Source organism: Balaenoptera physalus (assembly GCF_965194825.1).
Source record: "Balaenoptera physalus genome assembly, chromosome: 12".
Taxonomy (NCBI): Eukaryota; Metazoa; Chordata; class Mammalia; order Artiodactyla; family Balaenopteridae; genus Balaenoptera; species Balaenoptera physalus.
Genome location: NC_138897.1, coordinates 62187330 through 62203282, shown reverse-complemented (window position 1 = coordinate 62203282; position 15953 = coordinate 62187330). Strand labels below are relative to the sequence as shown.

Sequence of the window (15953 nt, the reverse complement as noted above, 5' to 3'; positions counted from 1 at the left end):
TTAGATGTTGTACCTGCTGATTGTGTGGTATTTTCTCCTGGGTCCTAGTCTTGGCTCTACTATGAATTGCCTATATGAACCTGAGCGAATTACTTAGCATTTCTGGGGCTGAGGGCTCCTATCAGGAAACAAGCCTGCTAGCAACCTCATCCAGTTATCTTGAGAGACTATATATAAACGTGCTTTGAAAAGCACGCCTACCTAAAGGCAAGGAGTTATTAATGTTTTGTGTTCCTCTTTTGTCTGAAGGATCGTGGGATAGTGAGGAGAGAAAAGGGGAGTTTACACAGAATTTTAAAATAAATCCGCCTTTTTACAAAAGTCAACAATGATCTTTGGAATTCTGGAAAGAATTTAATTAGATCTATTCAGTTTTTTTATTATTATTATTATTATTTTAAATTCTGCCTGAAGCTATTAGTTTGGAAAAATTAATCTACATCTTCACCACTGCAATTTTCTTATCACCACCAACTCTAATCACACCCCCACCCAAGTCCCCACCCCCAGAGCACAGGGAGTCGGGGTGATGCCCTGCGCCCCGAAGAGGTGGAGATGGAGCCAGTTTGGGGACCTGACAGGCACAGCTCCAGAGACCCAGGACAACAGAGAAGACGAGGAAAAGAAGGGGAAGCATCTGCACGATAAAATACGATTAGTGTCAGAATGTAAATCCCACACACGTACAGACCCAAGACCACTCCTCCCCTTCCACAGTCTCCTATTTTTCCTACTGCCCTCCAATCCACTTAAAACAGATTTCACCTGGATAATAATATCGGGGGAAGAGTCTTTTTCTTCCCTACCTCCTCCTTCTAGTATTGTCATTTTTCCCAAGACACAACCTTCCATAAGAGGGATTCTCATATTTTTCCTTTTCAAAGTGTCTTTCTCCGCCCTCCCTTGCTATCCTCATCTTTTTAAAAAAGGTTTTACTGAACTATAAAATCATGACATAATCATTTCCCACTCTTAAGAATAAACGCAAGGGAAAAAGTCTTCCACCAAGACATTCATCTTGTTGCTCTCTTTGGATTTCTTCTGACAAAGCTGACTCCCTTGGAAATGCCTCCACCAAGCCCTGAAAATATTCCAGTCACTGGACAGTCAATGGCAGTCACTGGACAAGGACAGTGCCAGAGCCCATTCCCAGAGTTCAGAAGAGGCCACTATTATGTGGATAGTTTTCACAAACAACACAGTATTTCCTACTGAAGGTGGCATCGTTTAATTTACTATAAGGTTGTTATATGTGTTAATTAAGTCATCAAGAACCACTAACAGAACTTTAGAGGTAAAGGGATCATCTAATCCAACCTCTTCATTCATTTAGCATATAAACAACTAGACTCAAAGAAAGGTAAAGGCCTAGTGGGTCATACTGCTAGTATGTGGCAGAGGTAGGACCAGAACCCAAGTCTCTTAACTTATAGAAAAGACCATTACAAGGGTTACAACTGAAAGCTTTAGCAATTCTTTAAGCACATAAATCTCATCCACTATTGAGAATAAAGTATTTTGATAAGATATCTGTCTTGAAGAAAGGATGTGTAATGAGATAGAAAACCTAGGATACATTTTTGTCTATGAAGGTTTTGTGACTAGCGGCAAAAACAAAACATTCAATTTTTTAAAAAAACTTGAACTTTAATAAGTAGTGATGAGATTAGATAAGAAATATCTAATTTAAAAGGATATTGTACATGGATCTAGGACCAGCCTTTGTTAGTAACAAAATGCTTTCATGATACTAGCATAATTGCCTGCTTCCTACCTTAAGTTCATTTTCCTTTCCTTTTTATAACCTTTTCGAAGTTAAAAGCTCAAGTAGTGGTGAAAAGTGGAAGGATAAGGAAGAAGGAAAATGATATTAACTGAAAATCTACTATGTACCAGATACTGTAGCAAACATTTTCACATTTGTTATTTCATTTAATCCTCATAATAGTCCTGAGAGCTACAGATAATAACACTCAGTTTTTGCAAGAGAGGAAACCGAGGCTTAGAAATATCAAGTGACGTAATGCTATGTGGCCAGTAAGTTGTAGAACTGAGATTTAGACTTAGATCTATCTGATGCAAAATAGCTCTTTCCAAAACACCCCAGCACAACTCTGGAATCAAGGACATGATATGGTGAGCAAGGAGGAAGAAAAATATTTAAAGTAAACATATTATTATTCAAGTTCTTCAGTAAAATAAGAATGAAAGCTTTAAGATTTAAGTATGGGATTTAGTATAGTAACATTATTGGATCTCATATTACAAAGATTTGGAAATTCTATTTTCAAATTGCTTGCCTTCTTTTAAGCTAGTTTTTTTTTTTAAACATCTTTATTGGAGTATAATTGCTTTACAGTGTTGTGTTAGTTTCTGCTGTATAACAAAGTGAATCAGCTATACGTATACATATATCCCCATATCCCCTCCCTCTTGTGTCTCCCTCCCACCCTCCCTATCCCACCCCTCTAGGTGGTCACAAAGCACCAAGCTGATCTCCCTGTGCTATGAGGCTGCTTCCCACTTAAGCTAGTTTCTTTTAATGAAATATTTGAGGCTTACAGAAAGATATGAAGAAGAAAATAAATACCCATTTATACATCACCCAGCTAGAGAAATAAAACATTAATTACAATGGATCACACAGGTACCCTCCTCAATCCCATTTCCTTCCCTTCCTCCCGAGAGTAATTGCTAATGTGACTTGATACCAGAAGCACCTTTGTCTTTAATTCCGGAGTTACTGAAAGACTGAAAAAAATGTAATATTTTCTGTTCTTCACTGAGCAATAATTAACTCTAAGACAAGCTAGTTCAACACTTGAAATATAAACTGAGCTCCAAGTCATATCTTCTTTAGCAAATATTGACATTTATTGAGCTCCTATTCTGTGCAAGACTTTCAAACTGAAAAAAAATCCTGTATTTCAAAGTGGGGACATAGTATGTTTAATAAATAAACTAAATGTAGAGCAGTGTGTTCTTCCCAACCAGTGTGCTGAGAAGACGAGCTCATATAAAGAAAGGGAAGAAGAAGCTGGACATTCACAAGGGGAGAGAGGAGATGGGAAACTCCTAAGAACTGGACGTCCTTCCAGCTCTCTTCTTGCTTTATAGGGAAGGGAGAATCTATGTCCTGCAGAAGCTCCCCTTAGGAAGATAGGTTTAGCCAGTCCCTGTCAGCTCCTCTAGAATAATTTCATTTATAAGCTCATTCTTAGAAGCAAATTTGGGAACAAATAGGTTCTTTTTTTTTTTTTTCCAGTTGTATTGCTTTAATTATCAACTAATATTGAAACTGGATGTACAAATGTGTTTGATTTCAATGTCACAAAGTTTAGTGGACAAAGCCTTGAACTTTAAATAAGAGGGTCTATGTTTTAGTTCCTATTTGCCGCTAACTAGTTGGCGATCACTCACTAATGATAGGGCTTAGAACCATCATTTCAGCTCTCCGGGTCTCCTTCTTCTACTATAAAGTAGGGCACTTGGTCAAGAAGGCCTGGGATCTCAGTCCACATCTTCAAACTCCTAAGTTACATATGCAGAGCACTAATTAGAGCCATTTTCAAGAGTTGTAAAGCCTGGAGCTACCATTTAATACATGCTTAAAGTAGATGCTTTTCCAATGTTATCTAATTTGCTCTCTGAAACTCTATGAGGTATTTTATAGTTGAAGAAACTGAGATTTAGTAAATTAGATTAAGTCACTTGCCCAAGGATACACAGCTAGTACATGGCAACACAGAGGATCAAACCTGATTTGTCTGCCTTCAAAGCCTGGATTTCTCCATTTACTTGCCTGATCCCTACCCATTCCAAATATAAAACAGAAGGAGGAAGCGACATATACTATATACCTATTATGTTCCAGAAATCATACAATAACTCATTTAGTACCCAAAACACCTTTGTAAAATTAGTATTACTATTTACTCCAATTTTATGGATGACAAAACTGAGGCACAAAAGATGAAATCATTTGTCCAAGAACTCATGCATAGTCATTGGGAGAGCTAAAACTTGACTGTGGATCCGTCTGAGTCTATAATGTGCTTCAGAAATAGAAACAAATGCATTTTTTTCGTATTAATATTTGTCTTATTCTGTAGCAAATGTATGCATTCATTTGACCTCCTCTGGGTGCACACAGTTAAGAATGCACGTCCATGAAATGTGACCCATCTCAGATGAGCAATGGAATGGCTGGAATGTCCCTAATTTAATTTGACTGAGCATAGGTTAATATTCACCAATAATGGAATTCTAAATACTAAAAAGTTCTGATCTGCTCTTTTTAGAATTTTCACTTAGAAATCATTTAACTTAGGCCACTGCCACGATTATATAGAAAATGAGAGGTCTGTAGGTATTGGGTCTCCGTCTGACATTGATTTAAAAATAAAATACTGTAGCTTGAAATCATTGCAAGTTCCAGTTAATACAATTGGTGAGATGTGCTTCCTCACAAGCTGTTTGTAGTTAATTTTAAAAAGACTCCCTTTTTTTTTTTCCAATATTGTTATTTTTAAATATCAAGAATCAGATGTCTGCTGTTTAGAACTACTGTACGGCTGCCAGTGACTGTCTGTGTCAGGATTTGTAGCAGAGACATGGATTTGAAGACATTAAAACTGTTTAATTCTCAGTTGAGATGTGGTTGGCTTTTGTATATTTGGAATAGAGCATTTATGGCACATCTCAGGGTAAGTGCTAATCGTTAAGTAAATAAAATAGGAAGGGGGTCAAAGGAGTAAAGGGAGTTTTGGTTGTTGATTTGTTTTCGCTTTAAGAAAGCAGGATTCTTGGTTCTGTATATGCCTCTTTATGTAAATGGGTGTTGAGTGACTGGCGTAATAAGCTATTCAGAAGAGCAAGATTTTAGATTTCCAACTGTTAGCCTTAAAAAAAAAAAAAAATCCCTTCAAACCCGTGTATTTTGCATTCATCCAGCGGCAGACACAGGAAAAAGGAAACAAAACGCTCTTCGGTAAAAGTAGAGAGAGAGAGACACGGAGAGAGAGGGAGAGAGAGGGAGAGAGAGAGCGCGTGTACAAGACGGACAAGAAAGCAAGCACCCTCAGAGATGAAATTTTAGGAGAGCAAAATGATCGACCTTTTTAAGGCTGAGTGGGTTTCTTCAGTTTGTGTGCAAGTTTCAAGAAATGGAAGGACTGACCAGGTTTGAGTACAACTCTTTTATTACTTTGTATTTGGTGATAGTGTGTTGTTTGTTTAGGTGGGAGGTTTTTTTGGGGGGGGGGGAGTTTTTGTTATTTTATTTTTTCTCTAAGTAATGGCTAGCACAACTGAAAGGGCTAAAATCTGATGTGTGTACAGATGGTAAGAAAACAGGTAGAGACATCAGATACCTACACGTCTGTGTCTGCAAGAGGCTGCATAAAATCTTTAATTGACAGAGGATCTAAGGTGCTAGATGCCATGAGAGGACATTGTGTGTCTTAATGGTTGAAATGTGATCCGTTGTTTTCCATGACAACAATCCTGAATGCTTACTGTTCCTTTGCAAAAGTAACATTTCTGGATGGTTGGGGTTTTTGTGGATTTTCTTGTGGCTTTTTTTCCCTGTTGGTTAAATAAGACTCCACAAAAGATCACTGAAGAATCATTCCTAACAAGCATGAACCCAGAGTTATTTTTTCAATGCAGGTACAACTATTTTTCAAAATTTTGTTCAAGATTATGTCAGCCTTTGCCCAGTGGGGTTTTCTTTCCCCAGCTGAGGTTTTCCTTCCTCTTATTTTAGAACAATTTAAATTATGTTAAATCAGTTTAAAAAAAACTATGTGAAATGTGTGACAGGGCTGAGCAGTTCTGCTAGTGACTTTGGTTACTGTGATGTTTCCTTGCTGCCTTTTAAAAAAAAAAAAAAAAAGTTAACCACATTGACGATTTTCTTTGTTTTCAATTTAAATTGCCCTAATAATCCAGCAAAAAGTGTCAAGATTCTTGAATGTATTTCCTACGTGGCTTGTACAATCTTCTCCCTATTTTTTCCCTGATCTTAGTAGAGATGTTCCTCTTTCTTGATAGAAAAATGAGGTTACTTCTGCCTGATCCTACTTTGAATGTAGAATCAGTGATTCTGGCAATTCTCTCTCTGATTCTCTATAACTCTCTCTGTTACTCATATCCCAGTATTGGGCAGGGGAGACAATTGGCAAAATATTCTGAGAAAGCAAGGGTCCAGAAAGAGTCAGTGGTAGTAAAAGAAAGATCAAAAATCCTTCCTGAAAGTTGTTCAACTTTATTATTCTTGGTCTGCAGTTTCATTATGCTAAAGACATTTTCAGCTATACCAAAAGTGCTTGGTTAGCCGCAATCAAAGGTTTCATGGCACAGACTTTCAGATCCCACAGAGTCCAGTCTACTAATGGAAGGTATAGCATTGCTTAGCACAGAGTAAAAAAGAAAAACCAGCTTTGGATCGCTTAGTGGCCAGTGGACTTTATCTCCTCTTTCTCCATTCTCCTTAGAGGACAGTTTGCTTGGTTGCAAATTAAATACAAGAGCCCAGGGTAAATATTTACCATTCAGTAAAGAAGCATTCATCCATAATCTCTGGTCCATTTGAGATCATGCCTTTACATGACCTAACACAAACAGTGATTTGTGAATGGTAGAACACATCGGTTCTTTTGCTTACGGTTTTATAGGGGTCACTAAAATATATATGCAGTATGGCCAGCTGGCTTTGACTCGGTGGTTAGACTAGGTTTTTTACCATTTTAGTTTTAGGTTCAAAAGCAACAACCTCTCTTGGTGGATTACTGTGCTCATTGGTGAGTTGAATCATGGAAAAATTCCATCTTTATTGTTCCAAACAGCTGAAATCAGAAACTTCATATGGTTCAAACTGTAGTACCTCTGAACAGTCAGATTTTTTTTCTGTCATTTGCCAGGATAGCTTGGTAGAGAAAAAAAAAACTTGGCCTTTCAGGTCAAATCAGGTTACTATTACTGAAATCCATAAGGAGTTATAAGACCTTACTATGATTTATGTTACTCATTTGAAATTTTGAATCCGTAAGTTTTCCTGTTGGCTAAAAATAACATGCATTTGGGACTTCACATCAACGGTTTACTTATCTGCTTCTCAAAACCATCTCGCCTCATTCCCCACCAGCAGGCTGTGTCCCTAGTAACTGCCATTTGGAACACATTAGGACACAGGGAAAAATCGTTTTACTCAATTTTTATAAATGCATATTTAAGTGTTTTAATAAATTCTTGGACAGAAACCACGGTACGGTAAGGGGGGGGGTTAATTTTTTTTCAGTGAATGATTTATTCTCCTTCAGCCCAATCCTGTTTGTAACTAAAAGGTAAAGATAAAGAGCTAATTACTGTTAAACAATTAGCAAAGGTAAAGGAGGGAATAGAGTGTAAGGAGATGCCCACCAGCTCATTCCTTCATTTGCCGTGACCAATTTCTTACTTCTATTGTCTAACACTTTTATTTCTTGGGGAACGCTCATATGACCAAGGAATGACCTCTTCTGATTCTCTGATCTTTTAAGTTTAAGAATATAAACGATTATCTTGTAAAAAAAAAAAAAAATTGGTTTTTTCCACCTGTTAAAGTTTAGCAATATTCCCTGCCTTGTTTCCATTTCTAAAATAGACTTCTAATTACACTCACAGAATGGGCTTTCTAGGTAGGTATACCTTTTCTTTCATGTACATTGCCACTCTTCTCTATCAGTTGGAGCTTCTACTCCTTGTTCTCCCAGAATTTGGAAACTTCCTACAAAATTCAGGCTTGTGCTATCACAGAACTGTCTAGAAAGCAGAGTTATGTGGAGTCTAGAGTTACTGTATGTTGTACGCATGTGTCTAGGTCCATATATACACGTTACATCTGCATAGGCATTCCTGTACCCATACTTCTAAAATATGCATTTATACTTATGCTTTCTTTGATCTCTGATTCATGACATAAGATCTATTTCAAACGTACCATTTCATAAAGTCCACGAAGGAAGAATGGCTATAAAGTGGGGAAACAGACCTTTCATAGATCCTGCTAAAAAAACACCTTGCCTTGCTTTTAAAGTGATTATTTTAAATCTCAGACCACTAGTATAAACCAGCTAGGGGGGTCCTGCTTCCTTAGTGTAAGGATAAATCCCTTTCATACAAAGAGACATCCAACAACAATGAAAGGAAATGACTTCTGTTCCTCTCATTTTTTTTAACCACTGTTAATTATATACTTGCAACATTGTCAAACTCCTCGCTGATTTTACTCTCCAAGTCTCTAAAACTTTAAGGTGTGTAATTAAAGAAGCAGGCAGGCTTTATTTTCTGTTTTTCAGAAAAAATGATGGTTTTAGTGTTCTTGAGCCTCCTCGTTGAAAGGCCGTCCACTATACCTTCTCATTCACAAACTCTTCCCTGGAAGGTGGGCGTAGCATCTTTCCACCTACCTATTTCTCACCTAATAATCCCCTTACAGAACAATTGTTTGAGATTATTTAGTGCAACCTACTCTCTCTAAAAGTGGGAAAAATAAACCCTAAGGAAATACCTTGACTGACAAAGATGAGTAATCTCATCAGTAGCAGGCTGAGACTAGCACACAAACTGCCCAGCTACAGCCCTGTTCTTTTTCCCACTATGTCTTTCACATCTATGAAAACTTTTAAGGCTCTTTTCAAAGACTAACTCATCCTTTCTTATTCCATCCATTTAAGGCAGTGGGGTCAAGGTACAGGGAGGCAAAGAACTGATCGGAAAATGAGATTTGAAGCATGGTTTTGGCTTAAAAGGTTCACAAGAGATGAAGACAGTTGTTAACTAAATAATTACCTGAAGTTTGTAATTCTGTGGTTACAAATGGCAGGGTACGACTTTTAACTTCTAAATAAAAGAAATGGGTATGTTTCTCCTGTTATCCCTGTCGATCCCTCCTGCATCCCAATGGTTTTATTATGAGGAAACCCTGTACCAATGGAGGACAAAGTGAGCAGAACGGCTCCAAGTTCAGGTGTGTAATCTCTAGGCATTACACTCAGAGCCCTGGGACTGGATTGTGAGGACGACATGATTCTTTCTGGCATCTTCCACTATCTTGGCAGCCAGCTCCTCTCACCTCACTTTCCTAGGATGAAAATTATTAACATAGCTGTAACCATATTTTTCAAAGCAATGAGTGTGTGTGTGGGGGGGTGTGTGTATGTAATATGTGACACATAGGACATGCTATATTGGGTTAATGGGAACAAATATATTAAATCAGGGTAAGTCTAGAAAATGTGAAACAAATAATGCATAGGAGACATCAAGGGCTACAGGTGGATCTCTTGGTCATTGCTTTTGAAATTCAAAAGTGAGAAAACAGAAGATCTAGCTCTAAAGTTGAAAATGCTGTATGAAACGTTATATAGTGGCATCCATGTGGGTAAAAATGAGCACAATGATACCACATTCGTCTGCATGTGTAGTCATATATGTGTGTGGCCACTTGCTCTATCATTGAATATTTAGGGCAATAGTTCCTTAACTTTGTGTGTGCAAGAACCACCTTGAGGGTGTCTATAAAATGAGGATTTGTGGCATTGATCCGAGAGATTCTGATTCTGTAGATCTGGGATGAGTCCAGTACAGAGATCAATCTAAGGGCCACACTTCAACCTGATGCTAAGGAACTATCAGACTAGATTCATCATTGTATTTACTGAAGGGGGCAGTAGAGTCTAACAGATGAAAACATTGGCTTTACTATCACTGTGGACCTCCCACGTGACTTTGGGCTCCCTCTACTTAGTACTTCCATTTCTATATCTGCAAAATGGGCATAATGATATGACTCTTGTGTTTGTTAAGGTCTTAGAAAAATATTTCATTTCAAATTTGGGAAAGAAGTAAAAACTATAATGTGAAATGTTTTGAGTTTACAAATCCTCAGATGTTAGCATGCTTCACTGCTTCTTCACGTGTTTCATATACCACTTTTTCTGTTACATTTTGCTTGATCGAACTTTCGTTACACCAAGGTTAGCCTGAACATATCCGATCCTGGGAAAGGAAAGCAGTCTCCCAATGTCGGATGACAAGTCTTCATCACAACGTAGATTTAAGGCTTCCTCGCCCCATGTGCCAACTAAACACATAAAGCTTTTGTCTGCAGATGAAAAGATCACAAAGGGTCAATCTTTTGATAGCTCAGCTTCTGTGGGTCAGGTTTCCCCCATGGCTCGATATTTGCTAATGGAACACAATTTTTCTGGCCTCCTCAAGCTTTCGTGTGTGTTTAGACAAAACCTGCTTTTGTTTTCAGATCCTAAGTCTGTCAAGACCTGCTGCCTTATTCCAGGCAGCTTTGGTAAGTCCACAGGGCAAGTCTAATTAAGAGCAACAGCTATGGGGCTTGTGTACAAGGGGACTCTATCCACTCACCTCCTTTCTTGGGTCTCTGTTGGATGCGTGGGAGTTCTTCCACTGTTGCTGGCAGATGACAATAGGTCCTTGTCCATCACTCTTTTTTGCTCGTGTCTAAAGTCCCTGATCACTCCTGTTCATTCTCAGAAGCCAGCTCCATCACAGGCCACCTGCTGGCCCAGGTTGTACTCCAGGCATCAGTCTGACTGGTGGCCCCCAGCAGTAAATACATACAGAGAGACGCCCCTTTTAAGTCCCTTAAAGGATCCCGACTACTTGTAATCCTTGGATAATTCATCTTTTCTTCTTCTTCTTCTTCTTCTTCTTCTTCTTCTTCTTCTTTCTTCTTCTTTCTTCTTTCTTCTTTCTTCTTTCTTCTTTCTTCTTCTTCTTCTTCTTCTTCTTCTTCTTCTTCTTCTTCTTCTTCTTCTTCTTCTTCTTCTTCTTCTTCTTCCTCTTCCTCTTCTTCCTCTTCTTCCTCTTCTTCCTCTTCTTCCTCTTCTTCCTCTTCTTCTTCTTCTTCTTCTTCTCTCCTAACTAGTAGAAGTTCAGCGGGCTTTTCGGTAACTCAGGGGGTGTCAGTGCAAGTAACTGTCATTTGTTTGCAAATGAACCTGAGCTTTCTGAAAATGATTCCCCTGTAAAATCTTCCCCCCATCACACTCCTCCAGGCTTCTCGTTGATTTGAGATTGTTTCCTGTTCTCCCACCTCTTGGAAGTATTTCATGGCACGCTGAACAGACACTTTTAGTCAAAAACGCCTATAAATAACTGATTTTCCTGCTTGCTGCCTTCTCTCTAAGGCTTTCACAAAGGAGGTGAACAAATCCACTAGAAACAAGAACTCTCTGTGAGGGCTGCGCGGTGACGCTTATGAAAAATCCGATCTACAGGCCAACAATTATCGTGTGGGTCCCTTTGCCATATTTGACTTAGGCAATCACTGCCCAGAAAAAGAAACATTTTATTTCATGCCAGCTGTTCTCATGAACTGAACAATCAATCAAAAATGTCTTATATGAGCTTTCCTGCTTCTTTAAAAACGTTTATTTTGACTTTCACGCTGCTTTAAAAAAATAAAATCCCAAAGCCAACAGCTGTTTCTTAGATTCTATTGGTAAATCTAGGTGACCAATTCCTATGGCTATTCTGTGATAGGAAATGTGAAACTACGTCCACGTTCCTCCTCCAAACTGGCCTTGCTTATAGAGAGTTGCACTGTCTGGCCTGTCTTTGCTCTGTCTCCTATGTCACCCATCATCAGCACCCCCACATCTCCCAGGGTGGTGTCATGGAACTCCCTGGAAGACTGCACTCAGCTAGGCAAGGCCATAATACCAGCCTTCACTGACCTCACTGAAATGTCCCTTAGAAATCAGACACATGACATTAATTATACTCCTTCCCTTCCTCCACACCTTACTGAGCAAAGGAGAATTGGGCTTAGCTATTTTATTATATAATTTGGAATGGGAAACTGTCCCAAAACCATGTTTACAGCTGGGGAAACTGAGGCCTGGAGAGATTAACCAGCATTCCCTTGGCTCTTTGGTTGTAGGGGGGGCGGGTGCCTTCCTCAGTCCTCTCACCCCACCTGTTAGCGGTCCTCAATCACGGAGCATGAGATCATCATTGATCTTGGTGTTCCGTCTACTCAAGAAATTCTGCCACCAGCCCTGCTCCCGGCTTTTTCTACTCTAGGCACTGGGTCTAATGTGGTTTGGGTTTAGTCTGTTGCTAAGGTTTCTAGAAAGTACATCTCGTTAAGGCTTTCCTCTTTGTGAACTGAACACGCACAGTCAACACAATATGGGAAAGAACTTCAAAGGACAGTTAGCTCAGTGCTTTTGACATTTTTAACCATGGAATTCCTTGTTCATATAAAGCAGAATATATTAAACATAGAGCAGTCCCCACTCTGTATCCATGGGTTCAGCAAATGGAAAATATTAGATAAATAAATAAATTTCAGAAAGTTCCAAAAAGGAAGCTTGAATTTGCCATGTGCCAGCAACTATTTCCATAGCATTTCCATTGCATTTACAACTATTTTCAGAACATTTACACTGTATTAGGTATTATAAGTAATCTAGAGATGATTTAAAGTACACGAAGATGTGCATAGGTTATATGCAAATACTGTACCATTTCAAAGAAGGGACTTGAGCGTGCCTGGATACCAAGAGATGATTGCAGTACTCACACTGAAGCAAGACTAGGAGAATTCAAATCCAAATCCCCTTCCCTCCCATCCACTGCCCTGCATCCAAGTTTCCCTGAAGGTGGGGGGGGGGGGGCTTCCAAAGCACAGTTTGAAACTTGTTGCCCATTCCTTAAGCAGATCTAAGCTAAGGAAGAGTTTAATGATTGGTGGGGGGGGAGGAGACACAGGAATGGGAAGGACCAGGATGGGGCAGAGGAGGGGAGTCTGTATCCACTCTTGATAAACCAACTCTTGACAAGTCAGAAAAATCAGAAAACCCTGATGAAGTCCAAAAACTGTCAGTTAACTGTCCCAAGCTTGGTAAATTTAATTGGCAGCTCTCCCAGGCTGCAGTTCAGCTGCCCTGTCTTTCCTGAAAACGACAACTGATCATGGGTGCCAAGAGTTCCTGATTGGCTCACAGTATGAAAGCACTTCTTGACTCCAACAGACTAGTTCTTATGTCACCTTCATTCCTTTTCCTCAGCTGTGACCCAGAGAGAGGGACTGACTTTTCTACGAACAGGCAGGCCTTTCAGCCCCAGGCCAGTGCTCAGCCCGTACACCATACTGAACACTTCCATATCTTCATCACATGCTTGATGTACTTACATGGGATAATGAACGATGGCAATGATAATAAGCCAATGATGAAGGAGAAGGAGAAAAAAGGTGAGAAAAAGAAGGACGATAATTTACTGAGAAATTTCAATAGGCCTATGCTTAACATATATTGTCCCTATTTCTGAAAGTTACTAGGGTAGCAGTTCATACCCTCATTTTATACAAAATGGAGGTAATTAATTTGCCCAAGATTATACTGCTGGTAAGTGACAGAATGGAGATTTAAACCTTGATCTGTCTGATTCCATAATCTGTTCACTTCCCATTGTACCATGCTGCCTCTGCTTGGTAAATATTCCCTCTGATCTTTTCCTGACAAATTGTTTCTCAATGAGAATTTATTTTAATGACAATTTTTTAAATGATTAACTATAATTAAAAAACAGATTCTACCTCTATGATTAGGTATAGTTTGGAAAGTGGCCATGTTAGAAAGTAACATATGAGATTCATTTGCAAAGTCAGATGTATAATGTAAATTGGAGTAGAACAATATTATTTCATATAACTGGAAAATTACATCTCAGCCTATGAAAGAACCATCACTCAAAGCTGTTGTGCTTATTTTTTTTTCAATGAGAAACAATACAGTTTATCCCTTGAGACTGCCAACCTGATTGTAGTTGTAACATTGTTAAAACACCATAAGGTTATGTCCCAATTAGAACTGTCTGCCCATTTAATATCCTTTGCTTGTATTAATTTGGGGATGTTTTCTTCTACAAGAATTAACTTCGCTGAAATGGTGAGGAAGGAAACGAGGAATCCCCAAACCCAATTTCTCTATAACACTGTGACTTTATACTTTTGTCCTTTGGGGAGACCAGATAGTTATCTCCAAGGCATGTTTTGAGCCAGAATTCTACTGGGTGCATGAGCTCCACACATCCCAAATTGTTAACTAAATATTTGGGAAGTTCACAAACCTTACTATTTGTTAAATTATCACAGGTCCAAAGGAAAAGATATGTTTCCCTAAAGGTCAACCTTTAGAATGCTTCTTAATTACTTATATAACTGAAACAAGTAAGCCATGTAATTAATACCCAGTGCAGAGGACTCATGTGTATCAATTGAAGGTGGCCGGGGGCTACAGATACCCAATAAATAGTTCTGTTAGGGAACGTTAGCAGAGTTTAAACTAAATTTCTATAATAGATAATACAGAACACTCAGGCTTTTGAAATCCATCAGGATAAAAGGTGCCATACTCAGTTATGAATCTGGAAGTCGTGGAGTCCTTAGTATCCTACTTTTCAGCTCATTTTGGATTTTTCCTCATGTACATGTATCTCATCACAGAGAATTCAGTGTTCTAGCAAGCCCTTATTTAATGCCCTCCCCCTTTGCTTAAGCCCAGATGAAGTTCGTTTAAAGTAATGGATACAGTCTTAATGTTTCCACAGCCTCCACTTTCTCTTGGTTCAATATTTTATAAAATATCCCCATGCATAAGAAGGAAATGTTAATTATTCACTTCACAGGGACATGTAGGTAACTAAGAAATGAAAGAGTTCACTAAAATTAAACCATGCCAATTTCATCTCATTGATGTTTTTGAACACTGTATTTCTTAGAGTCAACCAGCGATGATTTCACCCGTCATAATATGTAGTCTCTTCACGTTATCTAGATCGTGAGTGTATAATGAAAGATTCTGTTAGATCATTTACAAGGACAGCCTTCTCAACATCTTTCATTCAACCAAGATTTATTTAGCACCTCTTTGACCCACACTGAACTCTGGGAGAGGTGACTACGTAAAAGTGGGAAAGGGAAAGACCAGTGTGGGGAAAGGAACAGCACAGACGGGGTAATGACCACCCAGCTGGAGAGAATAAGGAAATGGAGGACAGGATTGAGTCTCTAGTTGATGAGATGATATGGAATATGTTTTTTCTAAAACACTCAAGTTTCCCAAAGATGGAAGATATGGTCTAGTCTGGAGGCCAAGCACCAGCAGTTTAACTCTCTGTACAGCATCTCTAAGGACAAGCAATGGTGAGGATGAGACAGAGCAGGGCCAGGCACCCCAGAAGGACATGGGAGGCATCAGACATCAAGCAAGCTGAGTCCAACAGCCAGGCTTCCGGCCCCGGAGGCAGTGGGGCTGCCCAGCGCCCTGAGAAGAAATCTGGGCAGACAGCAAACCTGCTGTGGGGAAACCATGCTCGCGTTCACGTAGCATCGCGTGCTCGTCCAGCAGCAGACCGGTAGGATGGGACCGCCTGGATTCTGTGGGGGGCAGCACCACCCTGTACCCCCAGAGAACTGAGATGCCGCTGGGGCACCAAAAGTTCACAGGCACGAGAACAGCAGAGGGACAGCAAATCGGGAGATAACCCCAGGGAATAACAGATGGGTTTCTCACACCAAAACCCAACTGTATCCCCAGCTCATACCCCTGAGCAGGCAACTGTTAGGTAGGAAGATATTTCCTAACAAAGGCATCAGATCCCAAGTCAGGTGAAGACCTTCCTGTTATTAAAAATATGTAACGAGAACTGCTGGCTGAACATGTCAGGGACAGAGCGAAGGAAATTTCCGTATTTGGGGAAAGGAGGGCAGGTGGCCCCCAGGGTTCCTTTCAAATCAAATAGTCTCAGCACATAGTGCTGTGCCATACGGTAGCCACTGGTCACATGTGGCTATTTAAATTTACATTAATTAAAGTTAAATAAAAGGAAAGATTCAGCCCCTCGGTCACCATAGCCACATTTCT

The 15953-nt window shown here is 39.4% G+C and overlaps 1 protein-coding gene across 19 annotated transcripts in view; it reads left to right on the top strand.

Annotated features, from left to right (window-relative positions):
- DLGAP1 (DLG associated protein 1) overlaps positions 1-15953 on the top strand; it is an 850590-nt gene that overhangs the window by 523363 nt on the left and 311274 nt on the right. For 7 of the 19 annotated variants that reach the window (XM_082418620.1, XM_082418628.1, XM_082418639.1 and 4 more), the window contains exon 1: positions 4740-5182. The exons of 7 other annotated variants lie outside the window; for them this stretch is intronic. In XM_082418620.1, coding sequence (XP_082274746.1) covers positions 5108-5182 — 75 coding nt within the window. In that variant the 5' untranslated portion in view covers positions 4740-5107. Of the gene's footprint in view, positions 1-62; positions 4707-4739; positions 5183-15953 lie in introns of those variants that run through there. 5 more of the 19 variants (XM_082418621.1, XM_082418619.1, XM_082418638.1 and 2 more) reach the window with 1 other exon arrangement.